The sequence below is a fragment of the Nanorana parkeri genome, unplaced genomic scaffold (genome assembly GCF_000935625.1).
Source record: "Nanorana parkeri isolate BGI_ZX_2015 unplaced genomic scaffold, ASM93562v1 scaffold467, whole genome shotgun sequence".
Taxonomy (NCBI): Eukaryota; Metazoa; Chordata; class Amphibia; order Anura; family Dicroglossidae; genus Nanorana; species Nanorana parkeri.
Genome location: NW_017306735.1, coordinates 842681 through 855658, shown reverse-complemented (window position 1 = coordinate 855658; position 12978 = coordinate 842681). Strand labels below are relative to the sequence as shown.

The following is a 12978-nucleotide window of genomic DNA, read 5'->3' as shown; positions in this document are numbered from 1 at the left end:
CCATTTTAATGTACAGAACACATTATGTATGCTTTACTGCCCTTTCCTTCAATGTAAATCTACAAGTCTGCCAGGTCCTTGAAAACAATGTACTCCCTGTATGGCTGATAACTTATCCCAACATTTATGTTGGGGAGATAAATGAGTCAAATAGAGACCTTACTCAAGTAGATAATTTACAAATTGCTTTACTTAATAATATAACAAAAATGTGATAGAAAAAAGAATGCTAAAGCTACCTTAAATTTTACTTTAAAGGTAAGGACTTCACAAATAAGTTGAAATAAGAGTGCCCCCCTTTGGCCACTGTCATACCTTGTGTGTTGGCTCCTGCTTGTGGAGTGAGTTTAGTGAACATGGCCCTGATCTTCTCTGTGTACCCCTGTTGTAAGATCATAAACTCTGTTCCACTGCTTTTTGGTGCACTTTCCAGTAGTATGTTTTATACCGCTTTATTATTTCCATTTGGAAATTGCTTCTTCTGAAGGGTATGGTGGAAACAGCAAAAAGTCAAAAAAGGATGTCTGCTCCATATTTTGTTGTTCTCCTGAAGCTGAGATCAATATACAGAATTCCTGGTGTCTCAGTGTGGTGATATGTGAGCAGTACCCTCTGCAACAGTATTGGAACAGCGCACAGTCATGTGCTCAGGGTTAGTTGATGGGATTGTCCAGCAAGCCATCTATAATAAAGTCAGAAGTAATAGCATGGGAGCTCAGTAACCACTTAAAGAATAGACAGATGTTGTAGTTGCCTATGCCTGTCAGTGGCTAGCCTAAATAGCTATAGGTATTTTTTTCCTGAACAAGGAAATTCATTTTAGCCAAACCCTGATTTATGTAAAGGTTTTAAACATGGTGAAATTGTTAGGATGTTTGCCATGCTGAACAGAAAGTACCCAGGTGACACAACCAAAGTCTAAAGTCTCACCAGCCAGTGACACCAGGCCAGTAGTCTCAGTCTGCACAAGTAATCCTTTGTGCTGGGACACTGTAAAAGTACAATTTTTACTAGAGATAGGTGAGAAAACAAAAACTTTGTTTCCCCAAAGTTATATGTGCCTTATGGAGCTTGAGCATGACATAAAATCATGAAAGTTCATATATAGTAGAAGGTAAATCATTAGTTATAGATCTCTTTATTAGCTAAGATCAGTAATTTTGTCTGCATTATTCCACATATGAGTTTAAAATAGTTTTCACTCTTTCTTCAGTTAGCAGTAAACCTCTTATCTCCCTCTATATACCTCACAATATACCAGACAGTATACCGTCCATGTATGTATGCATCTTCTGAAATGTTTCCCCATCCTACCATCTTGATCACTGAATATAAAGTATAAAAACACAGATTGACTTTAGACCACCATTAAACCCCAGGTACTGATGTTGCTGTTTATGCCAGGTGGGATGCCACTCCTCACTTCAGGTAGCCACCAAACAGAGCACATGCAGCTATTTGCCACTGACTCCATGTGTTCCTACGAGAAATATCTGCGGTATAATATATAGCCGACCTGAGATCAATGTTATTATATGTTGGGGTGAACAGGAGGGCAACAGGGAGTATTTTGGGTATAAAAATGAATTTATCCATTAAAAACAAAGCTTGCAGATATCCCTTCCAACACCAACTACAGCCAGAAGTCATGCACTCCAAGTGCAGCAAAATGAAATCCAATTGAGAACAAAGTTATCATATATTTACATACTTTTAACAGTGACACTAATACTAGATGACAGAGCCTGTCACATTGGCCTAAGCAGCTTTTTTTCAATCTCTTTTTATGCAATAAGCTGATAACCATACTACCTATATGAAATGTTACCCTTTGTACAACTGTGCATTGTCTGAAGTTTTTATTGTATATTTTTATTACATTGCGCATTTTGGAAGCTGTATTCAGATATCATAAACAGCTAGGTTTGTAATCCTTGCCTGATATGATTTTATAACCTTTTCTTCATTGCACTTGTTTCTTGGGCTTATCTTTTTTTATCCTCTTTGTTTATTGTTTTTTTTATAGCAGCGCCAACACTTTTATTAAAAGGAAGAAAGGAAAGTATCTACTGCCCATAACAACACTTCCTCTGTCTGTTTGCTGTATATGTTGTAATTAGTCTGCATTCTATGGTATACATTTTATACAAATTCTATAAGTATTGCACAAAAGCTTACAATCTGTTAAATAACTTTACTGGGGGACTGTGCAATTCTACGTAAAACTTGCAGCAGAACAGAAAAACACTTGAATAATGAATGTGAACAAGGAACAAACAGGGAACTTTCATTACTCTGGCTGATATTTACAGAGATGCCATTTTGTGACTCGCCACCTTAATGTAGCTACTTGTGTTTCTTGAAGAATATCTTAAGCTGGCAAACATCAGCCTTCAGCTATCATGCTGTTGTTTTGGACTAGGCACCTTACATATACCTCTGTACTGGTTACATGTGCAGCAAATCCAGCATCCATCAAAAAAAAAAACCATGAGGGTGGAAATGTCCTACTCCTTCAAAGTGTATTTCCACCTTTGCAGCCAAATTTAAAAGCCACCAACAATATGTTTATGTGTTCCCATTCATGCAGCATACCTAAAAATAATAAAACAAATGTTTTTCTTACCTTTTTAATTGTTTATTTAGAGCAGGATTAAACACAGGACTGTATAGTCAGCTTGCATTGCTCAGAATAACTGGCAATGTGTTTATTTACGAAACACTTCAGGGACAGATTGGTTTGACAGAGCATTAACATACAATATACCACCCATGCACTGGTATCTTTAACCCTTTGTTAGGACAGACAAAATAATAAAACAAATCTAGTTTACAACTGATGGTTGAACTGATAAGGAAGATCTGCCAGCACTGTACAGATAGGTTGAATTATGGTAAACAAAACTCCACAGCCTCCTCCTTAACATTACATAGAAATGGAAAAGTAAGTAAGATTTTTCCGTTTTGGAGTTTTCACAAGATTTTGTATGTTTTACAGTGTTTTCCAACATTAAAATCCATTCTTATTTTTCTCTTTCAAGAAAATGAACAAAAAATAATTAGTATTTGTATGTAATATACTTTTAATGATTCTTTATTGTATGTTAACAAAAGTTTGTTCATTTGGGCACTGGAGGGACTGTGGGTTTACATCTCTGATGCTTGGAAGTCTACTGTAGAGAACCAATTGCTATTTAAATAAGGACATCACTGATCATTCATCGAAAAGGACACATGTAGAAGTACTACATGTTTCTATGTTACTGACACAGCACAAGCTAGTTACAGGCAAGTTTTTAAAATAGCTTTTATATGATTCCTGTTTGGGATAGGGCCTTTGACTATCCTTTCTTTTTATAAAGAGTAAGGAAGGGGTTAAAGCCCTATTAGTTTTTTTGTCTTTTTTCCACCTCTGACTGTTGTCCCCACAACAACTATTCCCACTAAAAGACTTCTAGTCTAATCCTGTTCTAATGGCAACTCAAAAGTTTAGATTTTACTTTACTCTCAGTCACTATCAAAAAATGGTCACCAGGACAAACAGAGAACGTGTGTATCCCCAACAAAGACATATGCTACAATAAAAGCATGACAAAGGTTCTAACTAGGGATGCACCGATACCGATACAAGCATCGGTATCGGCGGCGATTATTTTTGAGTTTAATCCGGTACCATTTATTATGCTGATCAGCTCATCCTCAGAGTGCATTTCTGTGTTTTATGAGTGAATGGGTTGTTGCAATAACCAATTTTAGATGTTGAACTGGTGTTGGTGTTCAATGAGATTTTAAATAATAAATGTATAATATTTTGCATCAAATTTTGACTCCGACCCTCCTTACTAGCTGTACTTTGAGCTGATCCCCCTCAGATCATCTCACTTCTTTTTCTTGGGAAAATAGATGATCGCATGTCCAGACTCCAGAACAGTGTATTATTGTATAGTGTTGCACAGCTGTATCCAATTCGGCATACCTGGCTTTATATTATAAAGTTCTTATAATATAAAGCCAGGTATGCAGAATTGGATATAGCTGTGCCACACTACAGAGTGTTCATGTTCTTCATAATATTAAGAAACTGACCTAAAATCATGATTTTGTATTGCTTTAGAAAAAATTTGACCTGTCCCTTTAAGAAAAAGTATCGGTAATTGGTATCGGCGAGTACTTGAAAAAAAGTATTGGTACTCGTACTCGGCCTTAAAAAAGTGGTATCGGTGCATCCCTAGTTCTAACCCTCCCTTACTCTATCCAAAACTTAAAAAAAGAAAAACTTTGATTTACAGTGACACTAAGGTCTCGTTCACACCTAGGCGTATTGCATATGCGCGTCTGTGGCGCGACCATCGCGCGTTTTTTTACCGTGATTCGCGGTAAAAAAAAGTTGCGCGACCCCGAAGGCTACTTGGCTGTATCCCAATGGAAACGTGCAACAAAATGGCCCAAAGTAGTACATGTACCTTTTCAGGCGTGGGCCGTTTTGTAGCGCGTTAGGGACGGGCGGAAATACGCCAAGGTGGGAACGAGACCATTGAATACAATGGAATTTATATTTTTGAGCGTTTTGTAGAGCGTTCGTCGAGCGTAGGACGCGCTACAAAACGTTCAGGTGTGAACGAGGGCTAAGACCCCATTCGCACTGAGCTACAACAAAATAAGCGCTTTTTCAGTGCTGATTTGAGCTGAGCGACATTGAGCTACAGTGCACATTTGGTCGCGCTTCTATTGGCAGTCTATCAAAGTCTATTGTGACCAAATGGTTCTAAATCCGCCGAAAAGAGCTCATGTTGGACAGACAAGCTTCAGCTACAAGCTACAGGTGACATTGAGATGCAAGATGTGAACATCTCCATTGAAATGCATTGGAAGAGCTACATTGAGCTACATTCAGCTTCATATTTAATCGATTTTTGAGCGGAGATCACGCTACAAAACGCTCAGTGTGAATGGGGTCTAATCTCAGGAGTTAAATCTTAAAAATGCATTTAAGTGCCTTAACTATTAACAAAAAATTAGCTTATTTGTGTATCACTCGGCTGTAGATCCTCAAATCATCTCTGAATTGGTGCTGACACTGTCCTTCCTTCTGGAGGGTGGCTACTTTTGTCCCCCGTGGTCCCTGTGTGTGTTGTAAAGTAGCCACTGCTCCAAGCTTGCTCCAGTGATGGAATGCAATCACATGTTTGGTTTACTAACTTGTATTGAGAATGTTGTCCATCAGGAGAGTGAGCTTGGAGCAGTGGCTACATTACAACACATGCAGGGACCATGGGGAACAAAAGTAGCCACCCCCCAGAAGAAAGAACAGTGTTGGTATGAATTCAGAGATGATTTGAGGATCTACAGCCGATTGATACACACCTAAGCTACATTTTTGTTAATAGTTAAGGCACTTGAATGCATTTTTAAGATTTAACTTCTGAGTTTAATGTCACTTTAAGATACACTATAACAACTGTGAGAACCAGATAGAAGAGAAGTTTTTTTTGACAAGTGGTAAAAAAGTTGTGGATGAGCTGAGCTGTCAGAGAAAGCTTTCTCCAGTGAATTACTACTGGAGCTGCTGCACAATGACAATCCAAGGAACGCAATACACTTAACACCCCAATTTATCTTGTGTGGTTGGGTCACTTGATTGGATATAAACCTAAGACTGGTTTATATCATGGAAATACATTGCTAAGGATCCCATCAAAATACCACAAAGACTAACCTAGGGAATAGTCCTATAGTGTAATGCTTTATTCATTTTAAATCAAGTCCATCCGATACAAGTACACTCTGGGTGGAACATCTGAATTGCATTCAGGTTCTTTGAGGGTTGGGGAAAACTGAGGCATTTGCAGAATGCTAATTTTTGAGACTAATATAGGATCTAATCTAATGTGTTTTTTCTTTTTCAAATTTTCTGCTCACATGGCTTCTCTGGTTTAACATTTCATACACCAGATGATTGAGTGATTTCCTCTGTAGCTATTTTCATTTTCCCTCTAAATCTTTTCTATAACTTTGTGTTCCCTCTCAGTATAAATAGTCATGTAAAGTCGAAGCAATCCTCTGCATTTTAATCAGGCTTGTTTCTTCTCCTCAGTTTGCTGTTACCATCACACTGCCATCTGATTAAAAACCATTTTTTCATCATTTAAAATTGTAAAAAGAAGCTGATGACAGTTTATCATCAAAGTCATTGATGATATAAAATTGGCCATTTTTTAATATTGTCTTATCAGTCTTGTGTTCTTTATTGCTGATGACTTCATTCAGTTACAATTCAATGCTTCAGTTACATTGGGGGTAAACTAATAGATTATGTATGCGATATTTGCACAGCGCTGATTGAATTCATCTGGTGGGTTTCAATGCAGTTCATATATTCACGTAATTGTCAGGAGCCAAGTTGAAATTCAGGACTGTTGCTCTCAGACATTGTATGCCTCTCACATTACCTGGCACTGGGTAATGCATAAATAATGCCTTTCTTGAAGTCTCATAGTGCAATTCCAATGTAGCAGAGGAAATGGACATTGACTAACCTTTTGAGTGTGAGGTCAAAAAACAGTCTGTATTCCACTATCATGCTGCCTTCTAGGTTTACATAAGAAAAAGAAACATTGTTTTGCATTTTCATCACCAGGTCTCTGCCTATATGTCTTGGGTTGCAAAAAAATGAATACCATATTGCAGGAGCGGCATAGGGCTGGCCTAAGAATTAAATGCAGACCTGGCATATAAAGGGAACTAGGTTATATTTTTAATTCGCAAAAGCTAATTTAGCTGCAATGTTTGTGCACTGTTATTATTTGTGACTTATAGCTGAAAACCAAACACAAAGGGACGTATTTACAGAATGTGACATTTACCAGGCATTCACTGCAGGTGAATGTGCCTAGTAAATGTTTTGATATACAGTGAATGATTCACCACCAGTGAATGTATGGGGGAACTTATGTTCACTGATTTATAAATATGACCCAAATGAATGCAGCTTTATATTCATTAACACACTCTTACACATACTTTTGTTAATGCAAGTACTGTTTGTACCTGAATTTGATCTGATGTTAGTCTCACACAATGCCTGTAAAGCAGAGCTCAGACCAGAGAAGGAGCCAATTAGTGCAAGTAGCATGCTGATAGGTGGAAAGAGCAGATTGAAAGAGAGATGAGCTCATCAGCCTGCTGCTTTCCTTTTTACTGTCCAGTCACAGGGTAGGGATGGAGAGGGGCCCTTTAAGTGTTACTAAACTGCCACAGAGAAAATCAAATTAGGTGTTATTCCCTGCCAGACAGAACTGTATGGTGTGGCAAACCTGTGTAAATTTCAGACCTGAGGCCTACATGGATTGGATTTGTTTTTCCAGCACATTCCAAAGATGCTGGATTGGGATCTGCAGAATTTGGAGGCCAGGTCAACTGCCTTTAGGGAATACCTGTCGGTACCGTTCGCGGGTGTCCCCACACCGCATGCAGGTATCCACGCAGTATGACCAAATTAGTATGACCACACTAGATAAGGTTATAGGCAAACAGTTTATTAAACAGCAACACAAAAACACAACAACCCCACCAACCCCCACAAGTATCAAACAATAACCCAGGAAATACAAACAGGGTATACAAGCCAGGTAAACCCAGGGAGCCAGGCAAGACCTGGGGAGCTGGGCCACACCAGGGGAGCTAAGGAACAAAGGGTCAGGGTACAGGCAGGTAACAGCACTGCAAGCAGGTAACAGGGCTCAGGACACGGGACTCAGGCTGGGACACAGGGTCAGGGTACAGGCAGGTAACAGGAAACTGCCAGCAGATAACAGGGCACAGGAGTCAATCAAGGAAAGGCGACAGGATACTGAGCCACAGTCCTGACTGCAGGGAGGGATTAAGTACCCTCCCAGGAAGCACCAGCTGGTGGATAATCGCTGGCAGCTGGGAGACACCCACAGGTGAGCACTGGAGTCGCAGGTCCCAGCACCACCCAGTGGTGGTCTGGTACCTGACAGTTCCTTGCTGCCTGGAGACACCTGCAGGCGAGCACAGGAACTGCAGGACCTGGCTCCAGTGCCACCTGGAGGTGCTCTGGATCCTGACAATACCATTTCCATGAAGGGGTTACTTGGTCAGTAACAATGTTTAGGTAGGTGGTACATTTATGGAAACCTCCATGTCCACATGAATGGCAGGGTTTCCCAGCAGAACATTGCCCAAAGTATCACACTGCCTTCGCCAGCTTGCCTTCTTCCCATAGTACATCCTGGTGCCATCTCTACCCCAGGTAAGTGACGCACATTCACACATGCCCATTGTAGGGTTTTTTGCCGGTGGACACAGGCCAGGCCAGCATGGGCACCCTGACCGATCTGCAGCCCCATATGTCACAAACTACAATGCACTGTGTGTTTAAACACATTTCTATTAGAACAACCATTAACTTTTTCAGTTAGGAACAGTAGTTCTTTTATTGGATCGGACAACACGGGCCAGCCTTCGCTTCCCACGTGCATCAGTAAGCCTTGGCTACCTATGACTCTGTCACTGGTTCACTGTTCTTTCTTCTTTGGGCCACTTTTGGTAGGTCTTGACTACTGCAGATTGGGGACATTGCACAAGAGCTGCAATTTCGAAGTTGCTCTGACCCAGTTGTTTAGTCATCACAATTTGGTCCTTGTTAAAGTAGCTTAAATTCTTATGGTTGCCAATTTTTTCTGCTTCCAACACATCAACTTCAGAGACAAAATGTTCACTTGCTGCCTAATATATCCCACCCACTGCCAGGTGTCATTGTAAATAAATAAGCAATATTATTTACTTCACCTCTCAGTGGTCATAATGTTATGGCTGATCGGTGTATACAGTATTTTAGAAGTTTCAACTGGTCTTGGGAACAAGTAGAATTACTGCAAAAGGTACAAAGGATGCAATTATCCGTAGAGGTTATGGAGCCCATGTAATCCTATCTGAGACCTACCACAAATCATTGCAATCACAAATTTGAGCTTCAGATTTATCAACTTGCTGGTCCTGCAATTCATATTCTTGAGAAATACTTAAGCATTGACACCACCATCATTTCCTGGCCAACTGTTCTCATTCTCATTCTCATTCCTAGCTTGAGTCTTTCAGCTTATCCTAGATAGAGAGAAAAAGGTATTATATTCCACATTTTAGGCCTGAAAATGACTTAAAACCCCCCAACATTATATATTTTCTGAATGCCAAGACCCTATAGAATAAAATGGTGTGGGACACAGAAGCGATCTGGCGACAGGTAAGTCGCCAGGATCGCTTCTGTTGTAAAGCCGACAGTCAGCTCTACAAGTTTAAACAGAGTCCCGGCGGCAAAAGTCGTCGGGAGTCTGTTTAAACAGCCCCGATGCTGGCGACGTACACTGTACGTCGTCAGTCACGAAGGGGTTAAAACATCTCAGTTCATTGCAAACACAGGTTGGGTCATACGACAAAATGCATAGACTGTGAAACGTGGTCAAAACTAAAAGGAGTTACCATTTATTACTGATGTTATTGATTACCCAATTTAAAACTGGACTACAAAGAAACTGGAAACAAAAATGTATAATAAAAAAGAATGGACCTAGAAGCTATTAAATGTTTCAAGTGTCAGTGTTATTGTTTTCGTTTATGCTTATAGATAGGATGAGAATTAACTGTCTTCACGATGTACTTTGCATTATTGGTTTTGGTTGTGTGTTTAAGAAATGGAAAAGCAATGAATACAAATATTAACCAACCTAACTATGATATTATGGCTTGCTTAATTTTACCAAATATTCGCCAGTCTATATTATTGCAACAAAACTACATTTTATGTGGTATGATAATCTAAAAACAAAATGCAATACTTCATCTCGTTATTTTAAATTTTTGATGTCAAATTCAGAATTTGTTTGATGTCTTCGGTAGAGAAGAGTGCATTGCTAGATTTTTATCAAAATTAGCATGTTGGTGAGCAACAATGATTACACGCAAGTTTTATTGCAATATAGCATATTCATGGGTTAGCATGTCTTGCAGCTTTCATCCTTCTCTTCAATCCTTTTGCCATTTACAGAATGCTCAGCTTACTACTTACCTGCCCATTGTCAGACCCAGTTAAATTCTGCTTTGTAACATTTGGCCAACATTGGTGTTTGCATACAAGTCTGTTTTGTTTAGGGTTAGTAAAGGTGGTAATGAAGAAGCAAACTATGGGAATCATGACAACTTAACGGGAATCAACAAAATATTGTGTGCACTGTTGCTTCCAGCAAGAAATTAGTGCATATTTGTACTTAATTCAGGAACTAAAATACAAGTTAGTTTAAAAATGTTGTGTTGCTGGTGTTGAATTGTATAAAGATTTATTTTCATTTTATCTTTTTATTCACCCGGGGTTATTATCACCTTGGGTCCAGTGGGAAGGCTATTTAACACCATTTTTTGTATAACACTGAATATTCATGACCTGCTAGTTTATAGAGAAACTAAGAAATATTTTAATTGTCTGGAAACTCTCTTTTATTCTGAGCAATTAAACTATTAATAAAAGCATTATTCAGCATCCAGATGGTAACGGGCTCCATTGCCAATGATGTCTGTAAACATTAACAATTTTAAATGGAGCAAAAAAGTACATTTCAGCAAATGGTAGTTGTAAATCTGCATTTTATGTATTGGCTTTATTTTTTTAGTGGCCGCTCAAAATCTGGGAATGCAGACCGTATCCAGCAGCTACGGATGGAGTATCAGCAGGCAAAACGGGAAGGCTTCTATGAAATGGACGATATGGCAGGACAACCTCTAGAGTATGAACAAACATGGGTAAGTTACACATACAAGTTATTTCATTGCTGAGTAATATGTAACTCCATAATATGTATTTATTGTTTATCTGCATACAGTTAAAGTGACACTTAACTTAGGAGTTAAACCTGAAAAATGCATTTAAGTACTATTGACAAAAATGTATCTTATTTGTGTATCACTCAGCTGTAGATCCTCAAATCATCTCTGAATTGGTGCTGACACTGTCCTTCCTTCTGGAGGGTGGCTACTTTTGTTCCCCATGGTCCATGTGTGTGTTGTAAAGTAGCCACCACTCCAAGCTCACTCCCGTGATGGACTATGATTTTAATACAGATTATTAAAATAAACAAGAGATTGTAGTCCATCATGGGAACAAGCTTGGAGCTGTGGCTACTTTACAACACACACATGGACCATGGGGAACAAAAGTAGCCACCCTCCAGAAGGAAGGACAGTGTCAGCACCAATTCAGAGATGATTTGAGGATCTACAGCTGAGTGATACACAAATAATATAAATTTTTGTTAATAGTTAAGGCACTTGAATGCATTTTTAAGATGTAACGCTTGAGTTTAGTGTCAATTTAAGGTAGACCTTAAGGCACCAGGATGTGCAATAGATTTACACAAGTGGAGAATATGCAATTCACAGGCCATGTGCAGGACTCCTCCAAGAACACTGTTGGGTATGTGAACAAGTGTAGACATTTGTGGGCACTCTACAAAATCTGTCATCAGACTACATGTTCACAGTAAAAGAACTGGAAATTGATTTCTAGCTAGAGGTGACTGTAATTTTTCAGTGAACAACCAGATAACACATTTTTAACAAAATGATTTATTACCTTCTTATGTTGTTATCCATAAAAGGGCAAAGAAAGTTGGACTGCTTGATTTTGCTAAAGCATTTTACTTTTGGTGATGCATGGAAGATAGTTACAGAGCACAATCTACAGAAAGTACAAGTCTACTGCCCTACCACTGTCCCTGTTAAATGGTCTGTGAACTCACCCTACAATGATTTATGCATATAAAAGCATAGTTACATAGTATTTGAGGTTGAATAAAGACACAGGTCCATCAATTTCAACCTCTTGCGTGTATGTTTGGATTCTGCATGTGTATGTGTGTGTACGAGTCCCCGTGTGATCTTATTTTTTAAGGGTACCTGTACCCTTGTATGTTACGGTCTCTGAGGAAATTGTTCAAATGCATTTTGAATGATTCAACACACTCAGCTGATACCACTGCTTGTGGCAGAGAGTTCCAGACCCTAACCGCTCTAACTGAAAAGAATCCCCTATGCCCCTTGTGGTTAAATCTTAGTACCTCACTGATTGCTTTCCCCTTTTCCTAGAATTCATCTTAAAATATTTAATTCATATTTAAATATAAATTTATGAATTAAAAATGACCTGGAAACATTTCTAAACAGAAATAATTTCCCTGACAAAGTGTATTCCCACTTTTTCTAATTTGAGAAAACCCCTCTATATGTTCGTTATATGTTCCTATTCACACAGCATACTGAAAAATATCTTACCTTATAGATGTTTTGTTACGGGAGGCAACATGGATGATTGAAAAGTCAAATGATTCTCTGTTGAATCTTTTGATATCACCATCTATTAACCATCCTGGTGGTAATCCCGAGTGTGGCTCGGGGGTAATTTTCAGTACCAAAAGCGGTAACGCCGAGCCAGACTCGGGCGTCTTCCGGGTTCCAGGTTCCTTCTCTGCGAGCGCTGGCGTTGCAGGGGGGTGAAACCGGCGAGAAATTAAAAAGTAAAAAATAGAAAAAAAGTAAAAAATACTGAGATAATCATACCGCCAGGGAGGTTAACTGCTTTATTGCCCCTTTTTTCACACATGTCCCGGTACATGGTCCAGGGGCGGACTGACTATTCGGGCTCTGCCCGAGGGCCCGCGGCCGTAATGGGGCCTGTCGCCGAACCCCCCATGCCCTTTTCAACCGCATAAATGGAGACATGGCTGCGTTAAAGCGGCGACGGTAGTGTCGCCCGCCTCCCGGGCCCTCCAGATACTGCCGTGTGTGCTTTGACACAGCCGCATCTACTGACAGCGGCGTGGCACAGAGGAGAAGAGCCCAGAGCTAGGTGGGCGTGTCATCCCGGGGGATGTCTCGTCGGAGGGCGGAATTGAGCCTCCCTGCACCTGA

At 39.6% G+C, this 12978-nt stretch overlaps 1 protein-coding gene across 1 annotated transcript in view; it reads left to right on the top strand.

Moving 5' to 3' along the window:
- PARD3B (par-3 family cell polarity regulator beta) overlaps positions 1-12978 on the top strand; it is a 516508-nt gene that overhangs the window by 298060 nt on the left and 205470 nt on the right. Inside the window, exon 6 of the mRNA XM_018560588.1 lies at positions 10686-10815. Coding sequence (XP_018416090.1) covers positions 10686-10815 — 130 coding nt within the window. The remainder of the gene's footprint in view (positions 1-10685; positions 10816-12978) is intronic.